At 52.8% G+C, this 25277-nt stretch overlaps 3 protein-coding genes across 10 annotated transcripts; all 3 read left to right on the forward strand.

The window, feature by feature from the left end:
- Positions 1-3: 3 nt before the first annotated feature.
- LOC146356623 (class I histocompatibility antigen, F10 alpha chain-like) lies at positions 4-23562 on the forward strand. Of its 8 annotated transcripts, none has more exons than XM_084841219.1 (8): positions 4-307; positions 7038-7313; positions 9315-9590; positions 10717-11001; positions 12369-12464; positions 15482-15517; positions 17149-17181; positions 19866-23562. In XM_084841219.1, the coding sequence occupies exons 1-8, from the start codon at positions 220-222 to the stop codon at positions 19868-19870; spliced, it is 1095 nt and encodes a 364-aa protein (XP_084697345.1). In that variant the 5' UTR covers positions 4-219; the 3' UTR covers positions 19871-23562. The 8 variants fall into 8 exon arrangements, 7 of the variants coding, with proteins under 7 accessions (XP_084697345.1, XP_084697349.1, XP_084697350.1 ...); XM_084841223.1 differs by lacking the exon at positions 4-307 and adding an exon at positions 5828-5910; XM_084841224.1 differs by lacking the exon at positions 4-307 and adding an exon at positions 6100-6226.
- On the forward strand, positions 372-3498 carry LOC146356624 (uncharacterized). The gene has a single exon (XM_084841165.1). The coding sequence runs from the start codon at positions 459-461 to the stop codon at positions 2568-2570; it is 2112 nt and encodes a 703-aa protein (XP_084697291.1). The 5' UTR covers positions 372-458; the 3' UTR covers positions 2571-3498.
- On the forward strand, positions 3498-4253 carry LOC146356625 (uncharacterized; the record flags this gene model as incomplete). Its single annotated transcript, XM_084841261.1, has 1 exon — positions 3498-4253. A coding segment is annotated over one exon (756 nt), but the record flags the coding sequence as incomplete, so codon positions are not given.
- Positions 23563-25277: the final 1715 nt, after the last annotated feature.

Consider the following 25277-nt stretch of genomic DNA (forward strand, 5'->3'; position numbering starts at 1 on the left):
ATATCGCGAGGGTCGGAGTCCTCACGGATTGCTCCGGAGCGCTTCTGCCGCGCCCGGGCGCAGAGCCCCGCTGCCCTCGCTTCGCGCGGAGGGGCGGGCGCGGGGCGGGGCGGGGGGCGAGTCCCGGCGGGCGCCCCTCTGTCTCCGCCCGGCGAGGCCGGCCCCGCCCGGGCGCCCCGCGGCTGCCCTTCCGGGTTCCTCCCACGCCCGCCAGCGGCGATGGGGCCGCGGCTGCCGCGGCGCCGCGGCGCGCTGTGGCGCACCGCTGCCGCGGCGCTGCTCCTCCTGCTGCCGGCAGGGCGCCCTGGTGAGTGCCGGCGAGCGGCTGCCGACGGGGCTGGCGGGGGCTTCCCGGGCCGCTGGCCGCTCCAGGCTGGGTCCCACCGAGCGGGCGGGCGGGCGGCGGAGAGAGGCGCGGGGTCAGTCGGAAGGGCCGGCCGCGGTCCGCACGCGGCCAGATGCGGCACGTAGTCCGGAAGCGGAGCCTGGAGTCCACAGGCGAAGCCCAGAAGCGGAGCCCGGAGTCCAGAAGCCAGGAGCAGAGGCCAGGAGCGGAGCCCGGAGCCCAGAGGCAAAGTCCAGAGGCCAGGAGCGGAGTCCAGGAGCAGAGTCCGGAGGCAGAGCCCGGAGTCCAGAAGCCAGGAGCAGAGGCCAGGAGCGGAGCCCGGAGCCCAGAGGCAAAGTCCAGAGGCCAGGAGCAGAGGCCAGGAGCAGAGTCCGGAGGCAGAGCCCGGAGTCCAGAAGCCAGGAGCAGAGGCCAGGAGCGGAGCCCGGAGCCCGGAGGCAAAGTCCAGAGGCCAGGAGCAGAGGCCAGGAGCGGAGCCCGGAGCCCAGAGGCAAAGTCCAGAGGCCAGGAGCGGAGTCCAGGAGCAGAGTCCGGAGTCCAGAAGCCAGGAGCAGAGGCCAGGAGCGGAGCCCGGAGCCCAGAGGCAAAGTCCAGAGGCCAGGAGCGGAGTCCAGGAGCAGAGTCCGGAGGCAGAGCCCGGAGTCCAGAAGCCAGGAGCAGAGGCCAGGAGCGGAGCCCGGAGCCCGGAGGCAAAGTCCAGAGGCCAGGAGCAGAGGCCAGGAGCGGAGCCCAGAGGCAAAGTCCAGAGGCCAGGAGCGGAGTCCAGGAGCAGAGTCCGGAGTCCAGAAGCCAGGAGCAGAGGCCAGGAGCGGAGCCCGGAGCCCAGAGGCAAAGTCCAGAGGCCAGGAGCGGAGTCCAGGAGCAGAGTCCGGAGGCAGAGCCCGGAGTCCAGAAGCCAGGAGCAGAGGCCAGGAGCGGAGCCCGGAGCCCAGAGGCAAAGTCCAGAGGCCAGGAGCGGAGTCCAGGAGCAGAGTCCGGAGGCAGAGCCCGGAGTCCAGAAGCCAGGAGCAGAGGCCAGGAGCGGAGCCCGGAGCCCAGAGGCAAAGTCCAGAGGCCAGGAGCAGAGGCCAGGAGCAGAGTCCGGAGGCAGAGCCCGGAGTCCAGAAGCCAGGAGCAGAGGCCAGGAGCGGAGCCCGGAGCCCGGAGGCAAAGTCCAGAGGCCAGGAGCAGAGGCCAGGAGCGGAGCCCAGAGGCAAAGTCCAGAGGCCAGGAGCGGAGTCCAGGAGCAGAGTCCGGAGTCCAGAAGCCAGGAGCAGAGGCCAGGAGCGGAGCCCGGAGCCCAGAGGCAAAGTCCAGAGGCCAGGAGCGGAGTCCAGGAGCAGAGTCCGGAGGCAGAGCCCGGAGTCCAGAAGCCAGGAGCAGAGGCCAGGAGCGGAGCCCGGAGCCCAGAGGCAAAGTCCAGAGGCCAGGAGCAGAGGCCAGGAGCAGAGTCCGGAGGCAGAGCCCGGAGTCCAGAAGCCAGGAGCAGAGGCCAGGAGCGGAGCCCGGAGCCCGGAGGCAAAGTCCAGAGGCCAGGAGCAGAGGCCAGGAGCAGAGGCCAGGAGCGGAGCCCAGAGGCCAGGAGCGGAGGCCAGGAGCAGAGTCCGGAGTCCAGAAGCCAGGAGCAGAGGCCAGGAGCGGAGCCCGGAGCCCAGAGGCAAAGTCCAGAGGCCAGGAGCAGAGGCCAGGAGCAGAGTCCGGAGGCAGAGCCCGGAGTCCAGAAGCCAGGAGCAGAGGCCAGGAGCGGAGCCCGGAGGCAAAGTCCAGAGGCCAGGAGCAGAGGCCAGGAGCGGAGCCCAGAGGCAAAGTCCAGAGGCCAGGAGCGGAGTCCAGGAGCAGAGTCCGGAGGCAGAGCCCGGAGTCCAGAAGCCAGGAGCAGAGGCCAGGAGCGGAGCCCGGAGCCCAGAGGCAAAGTCCAGAGGCCAGGAGTGGAGTCCAGGAGCAGAGTCCGGAGGCAGAGCCCGGAGTCCAGAAGCCAGGAGCAGAGGCCAGGAGCAGAGCCCGGAGCCCAGAAGCAAAGTCCAGAGGCCAGGAGCGGAGTCCAGGAGCAGAGTCCGGAGGCAGAGCCCGGAGTCCAGAAGCCAGGAGCAGAGGCCAGGAGCGGAGCCCGGAGCCCAGAGGCAAAGTCCAGTGGCCAGGAGCAGAGTCCAGAGGCCAGGAGCAGAGCCCGGAGGCAGAGCCCGAAGTCCAGAAGCCAGAAGCAGAGTGCAGGAGCAGAGCCCGGAGCCCAGAGGCCAGGAGCTAGGGGTGGATGAAAGTCACTTACCTGTCCTCGAAGGACGTTCGCGGTGGGGGGGAGGCGCTTCACTGCTCCCCCCACGAAGTTCAGGCCGGGGGTGGAGGCTTCCCGCCTCGCCCGGCCAAAATTCAACGCAAATAGCGTTGCCCTTATTTTCGCCGTAGTCTACGTAAATCTTTACGTACACTACAGCGACCAAATAAGGAACGGGAATGGCGGCTCCCTATGGGGGCCGCCATTATCCGTACGCTTTTTTTTTTTAAAGTCACCCGTGATAGGCTACGTGACGATTGACGTAGCCTATCATGGCTGACTTTGCAAATCTAGCCGTGATAGGCTACGTGAATCGTCACGTAGCCTATCACGGGGGCGTGTTTTTTCTTCTTCTTTCATTGCACTGGTGGCGGCGGCAGCCGGTCGAAAGACCGGCTGCCGCTCCCGCCTCGCTCGAACACCTGCCGAACCGCCGGCCGGACCAGCCACCGGGAGGGACATTCGGTGAAGGTAAGTCCCGTCCCGGGAGGGGTGTGGGGGGCGGGGGGGGTTCGGAGGATTTCTCCCCGAAACTTGTTCGGGGGGCCGAACACGTTGGCGCTCGGCCCCCCGAAGTTTCGGGGAGAAATTCTCCGCCAACCCTACCAGGAGCAGAGCCCGGAGCCCAGAGTCCAGGAACAGAGCCCGGAGCCCAGAGGCAAAGTCCAGAAGCAGAGTCCAGAAGCCAGCACCACAGTCCGGAAGCAGAGCCCGGAAGCAGACCCGGAAGCAGAGCCTGGAGCCCAGAGGCAAAGTCCAGAGTCCAGAACCAGAGTCCAGAGTCCAGAAGCAGAGTCCGGAGGCAGAGCCCGGAGCCCAGAGGCAAAGTCCAGAAGCCAGAAGCAGAGCCCGGAGTCCAGAAGCCAGAAGCAGAGCCCGGAGTCCAGAAGCAGAGCCTGAAGTCCAGAAGCCAGAACCAGAGTCCGGAAGCAGAGCCCGGAGCCCAGAGCCAAAGTCCAGAAACCAGAAGCAGAGCCCGAAGTCCAGAAGCGGAGCCCGGAGCCCAGATGTGGAGTCCGTCCAGAAGCAGAGCCCGGAGTCCAGAAGCGGAGTCCAGAAGTGGAGCCCACAGGCAAAGTCCAAAAGCCAGAAGCAGAGCCTAAAGTCCAGAAACCAGAACCAGAGTCCAGAGCCCAGAAGCAGAGCCCGGAGTCCAGAAGCCAGAACCAGAGCCCAGAAGCGGAGGGTCCAGGGCTCAGCTGCAGCAGGTTAGAGCTCCCTGGCCGGAGCCCTACTCACAAGGAGCCCCTTTCCTCCCGACTGGATCTCTGCTGCAGCCTGGCACTTCCTCCTGGTTCCCCGAGCTGGGCCTGCCTCCTCTGGCGTCGTTGCTCCCTGGGACTTGGGGGGCGCTCAGCGTCCTCCTCTGAGGCGGAGTCCCCCTTTTCCCGGGCAGCTGGGACCTCAGCAGGCCCCGCCACGGACTCAGGCCCCTGTTGCGGTGCGGGCCCTGGCAGGAACTGGGCATCGTCCTCTGTCGGGGCCTCTGACCCTCGGAGGAGCCCAGCGGGGGCACGACAGCATCATCCAGATGTGTGTCGGTCTGTCGTAGCTGAGCCTCCCCAGCATCTAACACTTCCTGTAGTGGAATCTACTGGAGCAGATGACGAAATCTGTCATCTAGTGCAGAGCTTTCCAAACTTTTCATGTTGGTGACACACTTTTTAGACATGCATCATTTTGTGACACGGTAATTCAGTTTTACTAGCACACCGGAGGTTAAACTAACCCGTTATAAGAGATACAGACACATACATAAATTGTAATAACGAAATGTATGGGGATAGAACATATCTCATGAAAACCTTTCATTTATATTTTTAAAAATATATGTTTGGTAAGATAATAACATACATTGTTGTCATTTATGAGTAACAGTATGTAAATAAGTGCAAGAAAATGTGAAAAATAAACAAAATTAACTAAGGTATTTACAATACATATTAGGACACATAGGCCCAGGTAGGAGCTCAGCTGCAAAAACACATGAAGTAGAGAAGCAAAAGTCCAACAAAAATGGTGTAAATATATATGTCTCACTACAAGGCTATATTGCTGTAAATATTTGCAATGCCTATGTCCAGAGTCCAGTTCCAGCACTCTCCGGTGGTACACTGCCAGTGGATGGTTAATCCTCAATTACAGCAGAATAAAAATAAAAATAAATGGCAGAAATAAAATTATAAGTGCCACGTGGTGGGTGGCTTGCGGTTTGCCACATTGGGTTTGGGAGGGTGGCCTCCCTTCAGCCAGCAGCAGGTGGGTTGACTGGGTGACAACCTGCAGCTGCGCTCGCCCGGGTGATTGTGAGCACACTGATTCTGAGGCTTCTGGCCTCCACTGAGCTCCGTTCTGACTGGCCAAGATGGCGGACGGCCTGCTTGGTGCAGCCCCAAGCGGTGTTTCCACCCGCGCGCTACTCCGGCCTGGCCGCGCAGGAGCGCGGTGCAGAGGTCCGCGAAGGGCGTGCTCGAAATCTCGCAGGGCTGGTGGCCGCTGCCACTTCCACGCGCCGGCGTCGGCCAAGCTCTGCTCCCAGGGTGGCGCCTCCCCTCCCCTCTCTTCGCCCCGCGCCTCTACCTCGCCGTACTGCTCCAACACCGCCAATCACGAGCGCCCTACGTCAAGACGCCGCATGATCCTGAAGCAGCTAATGTTAAAGCAGCTAAGCCTTAGCTGCTTTAACATGAGCTGCTGTAGGAAGTTCCAGGGGAGGGGCCGAGGGAAGCAAACGCGAGTGAGGGAGCTCCGCGGCGCCCTTCTGCACAATTTTCTGCATTTCGCGCGACACACCTACACGCTGCCGCCGACACACTAATGTGTCGCGGCACACAGTTTGGAAAGCTCTGGTCTAGTGGCACAGGGCTCTGTTTTGAGGTGCGAGTGCTCCGGACAGCCCCCAAGGAGGATCTAAAAAGGCAGGCAGCTGTGTTCACGCGTAGCTACATATATCTGCCTTCGTGGATTATGCGTGTCTGTGTGTAATACGTATGTGTACGTGTGCTTGTTTGTACACCTCCTGCCTCTCCAAGAGCATCTCGATTACGCTGCGCCTGTAATTTATCTTAAATATTTCTAGGCCGCCTTTCAGGGCGGAAGGCCGTCCAAGGCGGGTGCAACAATAAAAGAAACAATGGCAGGATTACAACAGCATAAAATAATTAAAACACCAGCAACACGACTTCTGGCCTAGACAAAACGAGGAACGTGCCGCGCAACTGGAGCTACAGGCCAGGCCAGGCCAGTCAAACACAATCCGGGGAAGGCCGGCGTGAGAACACAGGCCTCCTGGGCCTTCCTAAAAGCCTGCAATGTTGGTACCCAATGGACCGCCGATAGTGACTTATTCCAGAGGCATGGGGCTACTGCAGGAAAGGCCCTGTCATGTGTGCTTGCCCACCTAGCTGCTCTCAAAGGCAGGCAAGTGAAAAGGGCCTCTGTTGCTGTTCTTAAAGTGCGGGCAGGCTGATAGGGGTGAAGTTCTTCAAGCAATTTGGTCCTTTTTAAGTGTTTAAAGGTCAAAACCAGCACTTTAAACTGGGCTCGGGAACACACCGGTCACCGTTGTGTGATCTGCTCGCCTTGCCTCCAGCAACACTGGAGCGGCCGCATCCTGCACCAGCCGAAGCGTAACATCTCATTTATTACCATCATCTGCCACCAGCCCGCAGATTTCCAGGGCTTTAGTTTCCCATCACCAGGGAGAAGGGCAGTGGGCCGGTTTGTGTGACATGGCAACCCGCTGTGGGGTAATTTAGCTGCAGGAGTTGTCATGCCGTGCCGGGCACCACTTTTGCGTGGCACCCGTGGGTGGCCGGCACACCGTGGCTCAGTGTGTTGTGCGAACCCGGTCGGCGTGCTTGCTGGGAGTGGCTGGCGACCCAGGAACAGCCCTTGGCTTATTTGGGGGTTGCTTTGTAAACAAGGAACAAAACTTGGGTAAAACCCCGCAGAAGCTCCCATTGGAACGAATGGGACGCCGGTTAATCATGACTAGCGTGAATCCCAGTCGTTTCAATGGATCTGCTCTAAGTACATGGGAAAGTAGGAAGCTGCCCTATACGGAGCCCAGGATTGTCGACACTGACTGGCAGCGGCTCTCGAGGGTTTCAGGCGGGATTCTTTCCTCGCCCTACCTGGAGGAGCCGGGGTTCGAACCTGGGACCTCCTGCATGCCGAGCATGTGTTCCGTCACAATATGCCCCCCTCCCCAGGACTTGGGTTGAATTTTACTCATTAAACCTGGTCCAGTAGCATATAGACAGCCAATGCAGTCTCCTCAGCACGTCGATGTAATGAAGGGGGCTGGTTCGGCACCATGGTGGGCCAAAAAGAACCCTCTTTCTGCCTTGGTGGGAAGGAGCAGGGGTTCATGGCTGGGTTTGGGGTGCCCTCTACTTCGGAGCCCCCCCCCCCACTCTTCTCTTCTGCCCTTTCCAGCCTCCTCCTTCCACTCCCTGCGCATCTTCTACACCTTGGTATATGAGTCCCCCCAGGAGCTGCCCCAGTATCTCGTTATGGGGTACGTGGATGACCAGCTCTTTGCCCGCTTTGATGCCCGCATGAAGAAGGTGCTTCCTCAAGTCCCCTGGATTCAAAAGGTGGAGAGGGAGGACCCCCATTTCTGGGACTGGAGCAGCCAGAGAGTGAGGAACACGGAGCAGAGGCTGAAAGGAGACCTGGAAGTCGTGCAGAGCCACCACAACCTCAGCAAAGGTGAGAGGCGGGCGGGTGGGCGGGAGGGGCCTTATTTCAACCTTATGAAAATGTACTTAGGGGTAAGCCCCACTGAGTTCACTGAGACTTACTTCTGAGTAAACGTATAAGGGACTCGCTCTTGGTTTGGTATTAGAACCTGCCCTAATCAACAGAATGCCGCAACGTTAACTGAGGGCACCTTTACCATTCAATGAAGATTCAAATCCTGGGTTCTGAGGTAACCTAGGGCTACATGTCCAGCTTGGAGAAGAGAAGACGAAGGCGGGGAGATGACGTTGGTCTTCAGATCTCTGTAGAGCTGCCATGCAGAAGCTGGAGCAGACGTCTTCTCTGTTGCCCCAGAGGGCAGGACTAGAACCAAGAGGTGGAAATGGCAGGGAAGCGGATTTCAGCTAAACGTTAGGAGAAACGTCCTGTCAGCGGGAGCTGCTCAGCAGTGCAACAGATCATCTCAAGAGGTGGTGGGCTCTCCTTCGCTGGAGGGATTTCAGCAGAGCCTGGGTGGCCAGCGGTGAGGGATGCTATAGCTGCACCCTGCAGTGCAGGGCCTGCGTTAAGCAGGGGGTTGGACTAGATGACCTCTGAACTGTGTTTCTAGGAAAGACGGGATATAATAAAACAAGTAAATAATAGGGAAGCACATCACAGATTCATGGGGCCCTCTCTGCTGCATGACTCAGACTGCAGTGGGTGTACAGACAACTCCCTTTCATTCCCTTGGACAAGAGATGATTTTAGTGATTTAGGGCGCATTCCTATGCATGTTTCGGTAGCAAAAAGGCCTACAACTCCCAGCATTCCCCAGCCAGCTATGCTGGCTGGGGAATGCTGGGAGCTGTAGGACTTTTTGCTGTCTAAATGTGCATAGGAGTGCGCCTTCAATTTATTTTAAATATATCTAGGCTGCCTTTCAGGGCAGAAACCCTTCCAAGGCGGCTTGCAGCAATAAAATAAATAATGACATTAATAAAACGGCGCAAAATAATGAAAACACCAGCAACACAACTTCTGGCCTAGACAAAACAAGGAACGTGCCGCACAACTGCAGCTACAAGCCTGGCCAGGCCAGTCAAACAATCCAGGGAAGGCCGGGGTGAGAACACAGTTAAAGGTCAAAAACGGCACTCTACGTGGCTCAGTATAAACGTGCGATCTGATCGCCTCACCTCCAGCAACACTGGAGTGGCCGCATCCTGCACCAGCTGAAGTTTCTGGACCGTTTCCAAAGGCAGCCCCCTGTACATCGCATTGCAGCGGTCCAGCCTGGATGTCACCAGAGCATGAAGAACCGAGGCAAGTTCTGTCCTCTCCAGATAGGGCCACCGCTGGTCTGGTGAGGGGGTGATGAGGTGGCGAGCCCGGCCCGATTGTGCGAGATCCACACTTTGCAAGGAGGGTGGCAGACCTGTGGGTTTTATTGCACATTCCTTAGCATGGATCTGAACAAGGAAGGGGATTTGTGTGTCAAAGGAGCTCTGAGTGTTTTGGTTTTTGCAGATTTTGTTTGTTTTTATCCTGCGCTGATTCTGTTCTGACTCTGATCAGTCTCCTGTGCTGACCCTGTTCTGGCTCTGTTTTTACTGTTTTACCTCTGCCTTATCTCTGGTTTTACCTCTGTTACTTCTGGTTTTACCTCTGTTTTTCCCAGTTTTTTCCTGTTTTACCTCTGGTTTTACCGTGTTACCTCTGGTTTTACTGTTTTACCCTGTTTTTACTCTGTGCTGACCCTGTTCTGTCTCTGTTTTTACTGTTTTACCTCTGTTTACCTCTTTTACCTCTGTCACTTCTCATTTTACCTCTGTTTTTCCCTCTGTTTTTACTGTTTTACCCTGTTTTTACTCTGTGCTGACCCTGTTCTGGCTCTGATCAGTCTCCTGTGCTGACCCTGGCTCTGTTTTTCCTGTCCTACCTCTGTTTCTCCTGTGTTACCCTGTTCTTACTCTGCACTGACCTTGTTCTGGCTGTGATCAGTCTCCTCCTCACCTGTGTCGGCTTCAGGATTCCATACCTGGCAGCGCATGATCGGCTGCGAGCTGAGCAAAGATGGGCGCAAAGGAGGTTACTACCAGTACGGCTACGACGGCCGAGACTTCATCAGCCTGGACAAGGAGACGCTCACCTGGACGGCGGCCGACGTCAGGGCCCAGGTGACCAAGAGGAGCTGGGAGGCGGAGCCTCTCATTGCCCAGAGCCGGAACCACTTCCTGGAGGAGGAATGCATTGAGTTGCTGCAGAAATTCACAGAGTATGGGAAGGAGTCCCTGCTGAGGAGAGGTGAGGAAGGAAGGGGGGAGCCAATGAGCCGGGGAGATGGCCCTTCTACACCAGAGGTTCCCTCATGTGCCCATTCGGTGGCTTCCTGGCAGTTTCCCCTCCATTTATTCTAAAAGGTGGAAATGCTTCTCCCAAAGCTTAGCTACTGGCACTAAAAGCTTCCAGCAACAGTGTGCTGGTGTTTGGGGTCCTGTCCCTTTTGCTTCTTTGCCCTTGGTCCCGTCTTTGTTTTGCACATGATGCTAAGCCATGGCTTATGTTAACCATGGTTTGTTGCTTTAGCCATGGTTTGTCGCAGATGAGCAAACAAACTAGAGATTGTTTCCCCTATTTTTGGTTTGTTTGTCTCCCAGAGAGGTTTTGTTTTCAGGCTGCTTTTGCTGGGCGCCTCTGTTTCAGGCCAGAGCAGCACAAGCAAGCCAGGGATAAGCTGCATTTCTGGGTTCAGACATCACAACAAGCCATGGTTTAAACAAGCCAGTCTTCATCAGCCAACAACAAAGCATGGCTTCTGTCTGAGATTTGCAGCCGGTTAACAAACCATGGTTTGTTTGCAGGGATGGTTTCAGACACACTAAGAAGCTGGATTTCAACAAACCACATAGCCTGATAATGTTTCTTTATCTCTACAGACTACAATCATACAGTCAAAGGCAATAGAAGAGAGTACAAAATAGTGATGCAATTATATCCTTCAATACCAGGAATAACCAGTACTAGAAATGACCAAACCCATTTCGACCTAAGGTCCTGTTCAATGGTCTAGTGTATAAAAAGGTGCATGAAAAGAATATATAAACAAGCTTATATATTCACATACTCATACTTCAGTCCATACTTCTCACATCTGTTGTCCAAACTAACTTCGATTACCTTTGACTGTATGTTTGTAGTCTGTAGAGATAAAATAACACGATCGGACCTTCTGGATATTATTTATCTTCACCAGTGTGCTTATCCCAGTTGGTTTATTGCTTTTTGCTTTGGGGGTGGGAGATATTTCCTGTTTGGTCTGTTTCAAAAAACCACACCAGGGTTCAATGTGATGTGTGACCATGTGCTGTTCACCCTACCAGCCCCTGGAGAGGCACGGTCTTAAACGGGGCCAATCTCGTGATTTCCACAGAGCCACCAGTCGTGAAGGTGTCACGCAAGGAGGGCTATGATGGCCTGGAAGCCCTCGTCTGCTCTGCCTATGGCTTCTACCCCAAGGAGATTGACGCCACCTGGAGGAGGGACGGGGAGGTATGGGAGCAGGATGTGTTCCATGGGAGCGTCGCCCCCAATTCGGACGGGACTTACCACACCTGGCTGAGTGTCCGGATCGACCCCAAGGAGAGGGACCGCTACCGGTGCCGCGTGGAACATGCCGGCCTGCTGGAGCCTCTGGACTTGGCCTGGGAAGGATCTGGTGAGAGATTGCAGGGCAGGAGGGAGGGGCGTGGTGAGGGACAGAGTTGGGGAAATGGATCTTCGCACAGGGAAGAAAGTGTCACGTTCCTCCCTCCTCCCCCTTCGCAATCAACACACTTCAGGAAACAAGGCTTCGGGGTACACTACTTTATTAGTTTCCTGGAGGAAAGGGCTATCAATGGCTACTAGTCCTGATGGCTATGTGCTCCCTCCAGGACCAGAGGCAGTCAGCCTATGTCCACCAGTTGCTGGGGAACATGGGTGGGAGGGTGCTGGTGCCCTCATGCCCTGCTTGTGGGTTCCTGGGCAATAGCTGGTTGGCCACTGTGTGAACAGAATGCTGGACTAGGTGGACCCTTGTTCTGATCCAGCAGGGCTCTTCTGAGGTTCTGATGCTCTTGGTTAACGACCAGCTTCTTTACAAGATTCTAGGAAACTCTCAGACTGCAATGAAACAGCTAATCCACACATCTACGAATATCAATAGAGGAGACCAAGTGGAAGTTAGAGAAGTTTCCAGCAGTCTGGGCAAGAACGTCTTGGCCAGACTTGCTTCGCAGGGACGCCCCTCCTACATTGGCTTCCATGAGTGGCCAATCCGGCGGAGCGTCTGAGCCCTGTCCCTAACTTTTCCCGCTTCGCTCTGCGACGGACCCTAGCATCCCTCAAGTCACTCCCCTCGCTCTCATCCTCCTCCGAAACCTGGGTTCTCACGGTGGAGGAAAGGGGGGGGGGCATTCAAGCTGGGCCATCTGCGTGTCAAGGGCAATGGACTCGGTGGCCTTATAGGCCCCTTTCAACCCTGCTATTCTATGAAGGTCTCAGGAAGAAAGTCTTGCCATATCTGATCTCATGATGGAGAGTGCCTCCCCCTGTTCTGGCTGTTCCCCTTCTGGATCTGACTCTGAGCTGCCAAACATCTCCACACACTCAGATTCATTCCTGGCAAAAAGAGCGGTCCAAGGTGGGACCCCGTGTGTGTTTGGGGTACGAAGCAGGTGATGTGAGGGCGTAGTTCAGGGCTACCAAACGTCCCACTTACCTGGGCTACTGATGTGGCCCTCCGTGGTTTCCCAAAGGGCCACGGACCATCCCCCTGCCCCTTCTTTTCCCCAACCACTGATGCTTTGGTGGTTTCCTTCACTGCTGCTATAGTCCCTTTTTAAAAAAATACAATTTCTTTCTTTCTATTCAGCTGGGGGTTCCAAGTGGTGATGAAGGGAAGAGGGGCAGTTTCTGTGATATCCCCCACTACGCTTTAGCCTCGGGGGGGGGGTGGCCCCAACTTTTGTACAATAAAAGCCTTCCCTGTGAAAAGGGAGAGTATTTGCGGGGTCCCCTTCAATCCTTTTGCTCTCCTTCCAGATTCAGCGCCCAGCATGGGGCTCGTGGTGGGGGTCATCGTGGTGGCTGCAGCTGCTGCTGCTATCCTGCTTACAGCTGGGGTGATCGCGTACAACAGTAAGCCACTTGCAAATGCTTCTGGTGGGCCCTCTGTGTACCATTTTCGGTGAGATCCTCACTAAGGAAGTCCTCCAGGCTCAGCCGTCAGGATTCCTTTTGCCGCCACTGAACTTCAAACGCAGAATCCTGCAAAGGGTCATACAGATGCAAATTCCCAGTGACTCTCCATCAACAAGGAAATGCCTTCAGGGGATTCAAATGGGATTTACGAGAGTTGCCTGCCGTTCAAAGAGGGAGGCGGTCTGGCTAGTCTAACAAAAGTGGGGGAGGTCCCGCTCTTCTCGTGAGGCCTGTAAGCACAGCTTTTCACGCAAGGCCAATCGGGTAGACCATCTAAGTTCCGCCCCTGCCTTCTGTCTCTTAGCTCTGTGTCTGCGCCTGTCATCTATTAATTCAGACTCCCCAAACCCCGCCTCTCCCTGTTCGCTGTCTCTCATGGGGGTGGGGGGTGAAGAGGGACCCTCATCCTCTGCCAGCTGGACCTTTGAAACTCGAGGAACCTGCCTAGTCATGTCTGGACTAGCCTGGGAAAGTACCGCCCCCATGTCTGGTGGTTCTTCTTCAGAATCTGAACTACTATCCCACTCCCTGTGCTCAGAAACGCTCCTGACAATAACTCCCTTCACTTATGCATACACCAGTTACTGCCAGACATGTCGACTGCAATGCATTCTAGACAGGGCTGCCTTTGAAGACATCTCAAAGTTTGGCTGGCGCAGAACGCAGCAGCTCGAGTCCTCATTGGAGCTAATCCAGCCCTCCTTAACCATGTGTCCTCCTCGGCCCCGTCGACACGAGCCTTTTACTCCGGGGTGGCTGCAGGTCGAGGTCCTGCGTGACGCAGTCGACACTTCACAGCCATCCGTGGTTTTCTCTCAGAAAATGCGGATTTCCGAGGAGGCGTTTTGCTGTAATGTTTTTGGGTTGCTGCGGGTTTTCCCATGGTTGCGAGCCATCTGTCCCTTCCCCAAATGGACTTCGCATTTTGCAGTGGGCGTGTTGTAGGTGTGCGTAGTGCTTGCGTGACTGTGACACTCCTTTACTCCCCCCGTCCCTTCACAGCTGTGCAGTTACAGAGGCACGGAGAGGCGTTTTCATCTATTGAATCACACTTCCACACATTTTTGCATCTTCGTATCTTCGCAGTGGTTGCTTTTGGACTCGGTGCCCAAGGGCTGGGGGGGGGGGGGTCTTGGGAGAGGACCAACTTCGCTCCGGCCACCATTTTGGAGTGATGGGTAGGCACGTACCGTCACGAGAGTCTCAGGCTGGGGAACTGCCAAACAGTTGATGTGGAAATGGAGGAGCACAGATCACCTACATTTTGCCTAATGAGGGGCGGACAGACACAACAGAACCCCTGAAATACAAAATAGCCACTGAAGCATTGTACCTCCATGCTCACGGGCTTGCACAGCTGCGCATTAACATGTAATGGCAAAAAAGGGGCAGAGTGGAGTCTTCTGGGGAAGCCCGCAGTAAATCGCGAGTGTGTTGCAGCAGAAGCTTAATTCAAAGCTGCAGTGCTGCGCAATTGCGACGCAGTGAAGGGTGAAAGCGATGCCATGTAGACCGGGCCCAGATGTGTTAGACTGCGACCACACGTAGAAGACCGTGCACAGTTCTGGTCACCGCACCTAAAAAAGGACATTGTAGTGTTGGAAAAAGTGCAGAAAAGGCCAGCTAACATGATCAAGGGGCTGGAGGAAGTCCCCTATGAGGGAAGGTTACAATGTCTGTCTGTCTATAAATAATATTTATTGGCCACCTTTCAGGGGAGAAGCCCACCCAAGGTGGCTTGCAGCAATATCTGAGACTGTTTAGCCTAGCGAAATGGCATGTGAGGGGAGAGATGATAGAAGTGTACAAAATTAGGCATGGTGTGGAGGAAGTCAACAGCGACTATTCCTGATGGTTATGTGCTACCTCCCGTACCAGAGGCAGAGAGGCTATGCACACCAGTTGCTGGGGAACATGGGTGGGAGAGGGCTATTGCTCTCATGTCCTGCTTGTGAGTTTTCCAGGGGGGTGGTTGGTTGGCCACTGTGTGAACAGAACGCTGGACTAGATGGACCCTCGGTCTAATCCAGCATGGCCCTTCTTATCTTCTTATGACTTCAGCTGCCATGTTCCTCAGCCAGCTTTTCTGGCTCTGCTGGCTGGGGGGATTATGGGAGTTGTAGACCAAGGTATCTGGACGTTAGGTTGAGGAAGACTAGGCTTCTGTGGATGACCTTAAAGTATGGTCAGATACATATGGGAGGAAGCATTTGATCAGGTACAAACGTCTCGCGCTGTGTAGAGCGTTACAAGTCAAACCCAGCACATCCTGGGCCTTTTGCCTGGGGATCCAATTGCGTTTCAACCTTTTCTGATGTTCGGAGGGTTCTCTGGGTGAGGAAGAGACACCCGAGTTCGGTCTTCTCAAAGTCATGCTGCTCCGCTCTGCCCTGTTTCGTAGCCAACCTGCTTCTTACGCTGACCTCTGTTGTCTTCTAGAGGCAATGGAGTTACACTGGAGTAAGGAAACAACTGGACTTCCTAACGACAGATAGCGATGACTCAGACAGCTTCTGAGCATCCTCAGAGGGTTGTTAGGAGGAGACATGGGGAGGACCTTGCTCGGGAGGGTTGAGGGTCAGAGCCGGCCCTACCATTAGGCAAAGTGAGGCGAGTGCCTCGGGCGGCAAATTATGGGAGGCGGCAGCAAGGTGTTGGAGGAGGGAACTGTGTGCCACCTGTCTCTCCTAACGCCCCCTGAGCTGGCCTGCTGCCTTCAGGTGTGGTGGGGGATGCTGTCTCCTCACTGGTGTTGAAGAAAGATGCCCAGTCTTGAAGAAAGGGGTTTGTGCATGGAGCAGGAGGGGGCCGCCATTTTGTCCTTTGCCTCAGGCAGCAAAATGCTTTGGCCGGCCTTGTTGGGGATCCAAGATCCCTGCCCCCTGCAGATGCCAGGGACTGGATAATCTCTGGAGGAGAGTTTCAGCTCTGACTTCCTGACTCTGTCTCCCCAGGGAAGTGTGGACGAGCCGCCTACAAAGCAGCGTCGGGTGAGTGGCCTTTCCCTCTTTGACATGTTAGGTCAACACAGGAGCGTCTCGAAGTGGGAGTTGAGTGGGAGGGGGGCACGCTTCTTGCACGCAGAAGCTTTTCTGCAGGTGTTTTGTCGGGGTTGCCACCTTTTTGTTCCCTGGGATTCTGGCCCCTCAGGCTGCGTGCCTCTCCGAGTGTGGGCACAGAGGACCCAAGGCCAATGTGTCCTCTGAGAATGCACAGAGTGCTTCCCACTTCCGAGGGAGAGCAGCTTTTGAGAAATCCAGAGTTTGAGCAGCTTTAAAAAAATCCAAACCGAAAGGACAGAGTGCCTCTGAACATGTGCAGACTGTCACCTCCAAAGCATACCTTTATGTAAAAATGCTAAAAAAAAAGCATTAGCCTGAAGTGGCATGGAGCTGCTGCCCAAAACACTGACCATCACGCTCCTTGACCCCTCTCCCCTAAACACGATCTGGGAAAGGTGTGTCCCAGTTGCATACAGTGAGATTTCCATAGAATGGCAACGTTTTCAGCCTGCAACGGCCAGCCTGGAGCAGGAACCTTGTTAATGGTTCCATACTGATTTTATCCAGTGTGCTTCTGCATCTTTGTCATTTCTGCATCTATTTTATTTCTGCATCTACTTTTATCTATTTTATCTATTGTGCTTCTGCATCAATTTTATTTCTGCATCAATTTTATTTCTGGATCTATTTTATTTCTGCATCTACTTTTATCTATTTTATCTATTGTGCTTCTGCATCTCTTTTATTTCTGCATGTACTTTTATCTATTTATCTATTGTGCTTCTTCACCTTTTTATTTCTGCATCTATTTTATTTCTGCTTCTACTTTTATCGATCTAGTGTGCTTCTGCATCTATTTTATTTCTGCATCTACTTTTATCTATTTATCTATTGTGCTTCTGCACCTTTTTTATTTCTGCATCTATTTTATTTCTGCTTCTACTTTTATCTATTTTATCTATTGTGCTTCTGCACCTTTTTTATTTCTGCATCTATTTTATTTCTGCTTCTACTTTTATCTATTTTATCTATTGTGCTTCTGCACCTTTTTTATTTCTGCATCTATTTTATTTCTGCTTCTACTTTTATCTATTTTCTCTATTGTGCTTCTGCACCTTTTTTATTTCTGCATCTATTTTATTTCTGCTTCTACTTTTATCGATCTAGTGTGCTTCTACATCTATTTTATTTCTGCATCTATTTTATTTCTGCATCTATTTTATTTCTGCATCTACTTTTATCTATTTTATCTATTGTGCTTCTGCATCTATTTTATTTCTGCATCTTTTTTATTTCTGCATCTATTTTATTTCTGCATCTACTTTTATCTATTTATCTATTGTGCTTCTGCACCGTTTTTATTTCTGCATCTATTTTATTTCTGCATCTATTTTTATCTATTTTATTTAATGTGCCTCTGCATCTATTTTATCCAGTGTGCTTCTGCATCTATTTTTTGTGCTATATGATTGATTTGAAATGGCTCATGGATAAAGGGGACGTTCAGGTCTGAAATCATGGGGGAGAAGGATTGGGGGGGGAGAAAAAAGTGGGTGGGGAGAATGGACCCCACAGTTCAGCCTGCGATATTGACTCCTGCTGTTGGCTCCCTTTTGCAGGAAGCAGTGGGGCATCCGACAACCTTAGCAGCGGTGAGTGAGAGGGGAATGGGATGGGCAGGTGGGCATATTTCAAAGATGTGGAATCCTGAGCTCAGTAGCATAGTCTCTGCTTTGCACGAGAAGGTCCCAGGTTCAATCACCGGCATCTCCAGGTAGGGCTGGGAAAAGCTCCAGCCTGAAACTCTGGAGATACACTGCCCGCCATTATAAACCAGGCGTGTCAAACCTCCTTCAACCTGAATTCATTTGTATGTTTATGTAGACTATTACCTTGTCAGCACCAAACTATAATTAGGGGTCCCCCGTTCAGTATTAGAAGGAAGAGGCCCGTCTGCTGCTACCCAGACCATCATTCCCAGTCTTTGACCTCCTCCGAACCTGTGGATGATCCCCTTCCTCCAAGCCTTGGAAAGATGGGTTTTGCTCAGCCATATTACAACAGCCGTAGTTCGTTTCTCTGCCTCCCCCCGCAGGTAGGCAGCTTGGATTAACTGCTTTAGTCATCGGCTGGAGGAATTTGCTCTCCCTCACCTGCTCATCTTGTGTGAGGCTTGATAAGTAGTGGACTGGTGGCTTCAGGGCCGGCCCTACCATTAGGGCAGAGTGAAGCAGTGGCCTCGGGTGGCAGGTGGCGGGAGGTGGCACGGCTGTATTGGAGGAGAGAGCTGTGTGATAAGCGTCCTGCCTCGCGCTCCCTGAGCATGCTTGCTGCCTTCAGGCATGGCGAAGGATGCTGCCCCAAGGCCAGCTGTGAAGGATTGCTGGAACTAAGTCCGACCTTCTTGCAAGGTCGGACCACTCTGGAACTAATTCGAGCTCTCCTGCAAGGTAGGACTGGCCAAACCCGGCCTCCAAGTCTTCCAAACTACCCAGTAGCCACCTTCCTAGGCCAAGAGGCACTGAAATTAGCACTGAGGTTATGCAGAGAATATCACACCAACTACAGACTGGATAAATATTTATTAAGGAAAAAAAAGGGGGTAGAGGGAAAGGGAAGAATGGAAGTAGCAAGTTGCACAAAAGGGTACAAAGCCAAATTACTTAAACATACACAGAGAGCCGCACAAAGCACACCCAAGCAAAATAATAAAGCTGCCTGGCCCAACCTTAACATACCTACATTTGGGTCTCCCAGGATAGCATCCAGCCGAAAGAACGTAAGAGCCCTGCTGGAGCAGACCAAAGGTCCATCTAGTCCAGCATTCTGCTCACACAGCAGCCAACTGGCTGTCGACCAAGAACCCACAAGCAGGGCATGAGGACAACAGCACCCATGTTCCCCAGCAACTGGTGCATGTAGGCTCACTGCCTCTGGTACTGGAGGGAGCACATAGCCATCAGGACTAGTAGTCATTCATAGCCTTCTCCTCCAGGAATTTATCTAACCGCCTTCTAAAGCCATCCAAATTGGTGGCCATCACTACATCCTGAACTAGCGAATTCCCTAGTTTAACTCTGCGCTGTGTGAAGGAGTCCTTCCTTTGATCTGTCTTGAATCTCCCACCAATCAGCTTCATGGCATGATCCCGGGTTCTAGTGTTTTGGCAGAGGGAGAAAGATGTCTCCCTATCCACATTCTCCACACCACACATAATTCTGTAGACCCCTTACCCTCCTTTTTTCCAAGCTAAACAATCCCAGCTGTTGAGATGCTCCAGCCCCTTGATCATTTTAGTTGCCCTTTTCTGCACTTTTTCCAGCTGTCAGAAGGTCCAGGACCACCAGGACGAAGGGAGACCCCATGGCTCTCCCTCAGCCCTCTTTTAACGCCCAGCCCTGGCAACCCCGGACAGATTTTCTTTTAGCCAGTCACCGGCTCAGCCCCTGGGTGGACCGCCCTTGCCTCCAAGAGGCTGGAACTCCCCACCCAACCCAGCTTTTGCCACTCTAAAACATTGAAATACCTCTCCTAAGGCTTAGTTATTGTTATTGGTATTTATTGATTTAAAATGTTAGTTATTATTATTATTAATAATAATAATAATTAATTAGTACATTTCTATACCGCCCAATAGCCAAAGCTCTCTGGGTGGTTTGCAGAGATTAAGAACGTTACAAAATACAGCATACAGAGATTAAAAGCCATTTGCATAAAAAACACACAAGCAGGCAATGTACACACGAAATCATATATCTGAAACAACTTCAGACAAGCAACCTCCAGTAAAAAAACATAATCATAAGACAAATCCAGGATCGATTAAAACTCATCATGTGGTGCCGAATGCCTGGGAGAAAAGACTCTTAACCTGGCACCAAAAAGATGAAAAAGGCTGGCACCAGGCGTCCAGAATTGGGGGGCCGCCACCGAGAAGGCCCTGTCCCTTGTGGCTGTTTTCTGAGCTTCCCTTGGAATAGGCAGCCAGAGGAGGACCTTAGATGTTGAGCGTAGTGTAGGGGTAGGTTTGTGTCAGGCGAGGCGCTCCATTGGGTAGTTACAGGCAGTATGAGCTTTAAGCTAAAATATGCTGGCATTGGGGGAGTTTGGGCTGTGCTCCTTTTGCCTTCGGCCCTGCCCACCACTGGAATGCAGCCCCCGAGAGCTCGTCTGAAATGGAATCTGGCCTTCGGGCTGACAGAGGTTCCCCACCCCTGAATGAAATGGTCCTAGAGGGGCTGGGTGCCACTTCTGTAATTCTAAGGCCTCCACCACGACAGTTCCATGCGGCTGGCTGAGACTGACGCTCTCCTGTCCTGTTTTGTTTATTTTGTAGCATGACCCTTGCTGTGCGAGCAGAGAGCAGAGGGGCTCTCCATCCAAGACGCCCTGCGAAGCATCTGTGCAATGTCGCCTCCAGGTTTGGGGGGGAGGCTTGGCCAAGGCACCCTCTGTTGCCCCCCTCCCTCAGAGAGTCTCTTCCTTCTCACTGCCGTCGTGAGCAAGAAGGCCGTGGCATCTGCTTCTCGTCACCAGCACCACTGTTGTCAGGACCGGAGCAAGAGGCTGGCGACGCTGTAAAGGAAGGCTCTCCTCGCCTCCTTGACCTCTCTGAGCTGGCTTGGCCAGACCCCGACCTCCTCCCAACCTTGGGACGAAAGCACTAGCCCCTGAACTTAGCACTGTCCCAGGAAAGAAATAGCAGCAGATATTTATTTACAAGTTAAGGGGTAAGGGGACGGGACGAGAAACAAGACGAAGCACAATTTAGAATTCCCCCAAGTGCCAATTCCCTGTTTGGAAACCCAACATAGAATAAAACAATAACAGACTACTTGGCCTAGCTACTCACACCTCGTGCTAGGAGCCTTCGTCGTAGCCAGCGCTCCAGCACCTTCCACCTGGACTGAATGGAAACCAAACGACAACAGAAGGCGAGCCGCTTGCCTCTTTTATCTAGTCACTGTCCAGCTTGTAGTTCTTTTGTCCCCGCTTCCTTCCCTCAGGGAGGGTGGGCTGGGGTTTTCACACCTTTCCAGATGTGCTGGCCCTTTGGCAGGCCAAGCTGCCTTAGGACCTTAGGTTCTGATAAGACCTCCGGACTGGTGCCTTCAGTCCTGGGATGGCCCACATCTCCTCCTCCCTCCGGGTGGCCCGAATTGCAAATCTTCCTGCAGGATCCTACTCCCTCCTACCATAAAACACCACAAACACAACCTAAAATCATGCAAGACAAAGTTAACCCTTTCCCACCGTATCTTCGGCCCCATGAGGCCTTCTCCTTGACAGGAGCGGAGGAGCAAGTCCAGGGGGCTTTTGTCAGAGGGACCCTGCTGGGCTGTGGTCCCTTGGCACATGCCCGGTCACGCCAACTCTTGGTACATGTCCTGCATATAAGCTCCTCTATGGCTTCTGCCAACCTTCATCACTTTATAGTCCTGGGCAGCACACTTTAAGAAGGATGCGGACAAACTTTAGAGGGTTCAGAGGAGGGCAACAAAGGTGGTCAAGAGACTGGAATTAAGCCCTTTGAGGAGAGACTAAAGAATTGGGCATGTTTAGCCTTGAGAAGAGGAGATAGGATAGCACTCTTCAAGGACTTGAAAGGTTGTCACAGAGAGGAAGGCCAGGATCTCTTCTCAATCATCCCAGAGTGCAGGACACAGAATAATGGGCTCAAGTGACAGGAAGCCAGATTCCGGCTGAACATCGGGAAAAACTTCCTGACTGTCAGAGCAATACGACAGTGGGACCCATTACCTGGGGAGGTGGTGGGCTCTCCCACTCTGGAGGCGTTCAAGATGAGGCTGGACAGCCATGTGTCGGGGATACTTTGACTCGGATTCCTGTACTGAGCGGGCGGTTGGACTCGATGGTCTTATAGGCCCCTTCCAACCCTACTATTCTATGATTCTATATTAGTGCCATGCTGAAAATTTCTCCCACCCTTTTTTGGACCATTCTCATTCAATTGGATAGAAGGGAAATTGCTTCCGAAAAGAAATTCTATGGTGACGATATTTTGGAGACATTCTCATGTGCCGGGTTTGGTTTTTTTGGGCTTGCCTGACTTAGGAGGTGGTTGAGGAGCGTCCTGTTTTTCATGGTACAATCGTCTCTTTGGCAGCCTGTAGCCTCCTGACCTTCCGACACTTCAATTAAAGTCCAGATTAAGGCACCGTGAGGTAACTCCTTCCATAGGGCTTTTTCAGATCAGGACGTGCAGGCAGCCTGGGAGGCTGGCTGTGTTTAGGTAAGCTCCAAAACACCACAAAAATGAATTATAAGATAACCTGAATGAGACAGAACAAGGGAAGCCTCTTTCACAGGGGGAGAAAACTCGGGAAGTTAAAGGGCCAGACATCTGCATTGCAGTGGAGGTAAACTGGGGGCCGGCCTGCCAAGACAGTTGACGCCGTTGCAGTGTGAAACCCCCCAAAACCCTTACCACAAAAGAAAGAAGCTGAGCTACAAGCCCTGCCAACGGGGAGCCCTAGCTGGGAGAAACTGTGAGGAGAATTTCTCCTTCCCCCTGGAGAAGTTCGGTGACATTGGCTCCCAAATTTCTCTGCCCACAAGTAAGGTGGAGAATTTCAAGAGGCCATTTGCTCACAGCCCTACTTGATATTCTTCTACCGGATCCTAGCTCTGGATCCAAGCGAACGTCTTGTATCCAGCTGGTGGGATAATTTGGATTTGGGAGAAAATCCAAGGGCACAGCTGCCTGGCACCTGAACATGGTGACTTCGAAGTGTTGTTGCAGTTCCTGCTTGCAGTAGCAATATGATCCGCTTGTGCCGAGTCAGGCCCTGGTCACCCAGTGCGACGTAATGTCGGCAGTATACGTAATGTCGGCAGTATACGTAATGTCGGTAATATATCGGCAATATACACTAGTGAATTTTTAGAGCAGTGGTGGTGTACCTGTAGCCCTTGAGATGATGTTGGACTCTGACTCTTACCAGCTCCAGCAGCATGGGCAATGGTCGGGGCTCATGGGAGTTGTAGTCCAACAACTTCTGGAGGGGTCAAGGTTCCCCACTCCTGTCCTAGAGGAATGTTTTGCATACAATAAGTGAAAATCTGCCTGTCTCCTGTTTCCCGCAGGCTCGCTTGACGATCCCATGCAAATCTTTACAAATATTTTATTTATTTGTTGTTTTGTTTTAATGTCTGTGTGTTTTGTTTTTCGTGTATTGTGTACTGTCCAGAGAACTTCAGTTATTGAGTGGTTTCAAAAATAAAACAAAGATTTACAAGTATTCGAACAGCTCATGGTGAATGCATCAACTTTCTGTTCACACAGTGGCCAACTGGCTGCCCACGGGAAACCCACAAGCAACAGCACCCTCCCGCCCATGTTCCCCAGCAACTGGTGTACATATAGGCTCACTGCCTCTGGCACTGGACATAGCATATAGCCATCAGGATATGTCGCCATTGATAGCCTTCTTCTCCAGGAATTTGCCTTGCTGTTTCGCTCTCCCACCCAGCCTCTAGCCTGTTTCTCTCCACTGCCCAACCTCTTTAGCTTGCTTTTAACTAGACAGTTCCTCACAGCAGCTGTGATGGCTAGCCACATCCACTGTGGGAGCCATTTTGTGATGCCGCCCACAGCAGTTTCTCAAATTCCCAAATGTGTCCATGGGTCCAAAAAGCTCAGAGACCCCTGCCTTATTATATTACTTCTAATGTGTTTCTTTAAAGAGAGCGCATGACCACAGATGGGCATGGGTGTGTTAGAGAATCACTCTTTATGGTTTGCTCACTTGGAACGACTTCATTTCTTTGATGGAAGGCCCTGCTGGAAATGGAAAAGATAACCAGTGTGGTGTAGTGACTAGAGTGTTGGACTGGGAGTCGGGAGATCCGGGTTCTAGTCCCCTCTTGGCCATGGAAGCTCACTGGGTGACTTTGGGCCAGTCACAGACTCTCAGCCCAACCCACCTCACAGGGTTGTGGTTGTGAGGATAGAATGGAGAGGAGGAGGATAATGTCAGCTGTCTTGGGTTCCTTAAGGAGGAACAAAGGCAGGATAGAAATGTGATGAATGAATGAAAACCAAGAACTAAACAGTACTTCGCTTAGAAAAAAAAACCCACTCCAAAATGTTCAAATGCTAGAGTTAAGTCAGGCAGGAAAAAGATTTTATTTCAAGGGGCGTAGGCCCTGGTTCCTGTGTGAGGCCAGAAGTCATCATGTGTTAATGTGAGATGGAATGGAAACTTCAGCTCCTTATTCATGCCAAAAGGAACAAGAAATAGAGTTGTAACTAGGGATGTACGAAAGTCCCTTACCTTTTACGAAACTTGATTCGCGGTGGGGGGGAGGCGCTCCATCCCTCCCCCTGAAATTCTGGCCGGGGGGGGAAGCACCCTGTCCCTCTTGCTGCGAATCCTGGCCGGCCGAGACGCAAATGGCTGCCGTAGCCGCCACCGTTTGCGTCCCTGCAGTCAGCCGTGATAGGCTACGTAAATGTTTACGTAGCCTATGGCTGAGTAAAAAAACAACAACAACCGCATGTACGCAAATGGCGGCACCCATGGGCGCCACCATTTGCGTTCCTTATTTTGGCACGTCTAGTCTACGTAAAGATTTACGTAGACTACAGCGAAAATAAGGGGAACGCAAATAGCATAGACGCTACGCAATTTGCCTTCCCCTTATTTTCGCCGTAGTCTACGTAAATGTTTACGTAGACTAGATGTGCCAAAATAAGGAACACAAATGGCGCCCATAGGCACCACCATTTGCGTATGCGCGGTTCGTTTTAGGTTTTTTTACTCAGCTGTGATAGGCTACGTAAACATTTACGTAGCCTATCATGGTATTTTTAAAAAATCTAGCCGTGATAGGCTACGTAAATCTTTACGTAGCCTATCACTTTTTTTGTTTTTTTGTTTACTGGAAATGGCGGCGGCGGCGGCGGCAGCCGGACTGCCGCCGGAGCTGCCGCCACCAGGAGGATTCGCCCAAGGTAAGTCCCGTCCCGGGGTGGGGGGTGGAAGCAGTGAAGCATCTGGGGCATACATTAGTATTCACACACACACCTTGTAGCAGATGAGTGGAATCTTCCATATTTGCGCCCCCTTACTCCTGCTGCCCAATTAGGAAATTCAGTCATTATTCAATCGTTATTCATTCACAGGGGTTGGACTCGATGGTCTTATAGGCCCCTTCCAACCCTACTATTCTATGATTCCATGATTAAAGAATGGGACCGCAACGGCTAATGCGACACAGCTTGGCCTCTTGGCACAAGAGAAGTCCATCTTCTCTTTGAGGCTTCCCTGATGGGAGAGAGAAATGCCAAGCCATCAGAAACACCTCCCTCACAGCACTGACAAACAACCATAAAGACATTGAGGCTGATTGTAAAACAGTTAGTTTGATAATACTGATAAGAGAACAGGAGGGAGATCCCAGATTGTGGCAAGATGTGTCTTACAAGTCAAAGAAATAATTTGTGTGTCACAACCACGCTTGTCGGGATTCTGGAATGTTTTCATATATATATATATGTTGGTTGCGAAGAGAAAACTCTCTGGAAAAGACCCTGATGCTGGGAAAGACTGAAGGCAAAAGGAGAAGGGGACGGCAGAGGATGAGATGGCTAGATAGCATCACTGATGCGATGAATATGAACTTGAGCACACTCCAGGAGAGAGCGCAGGACAGGAAGGCCTGGCGTGCTCTGGTCCATGGGGTCACGAAGAGTCAGACACGACTGAACGACTGAACCACAATA

The sequence above is a fragment of the Heloderma suspectum genome, chromosome 2 (assembly GCF_057233095.1).
Source record: "Heloderma suspectum isolate Gila_16-S chromosome 2, 16-S_ref, whole genome shotgun sequence".
In the NCBI taxonomy this organism is placed as follows: domain Eukaryota; kingdom Metazoa; phylum Chordata; class Lepidosauria; order Squamata; family Helodermatidae; genus Heloderma; species Heloderma suspectum.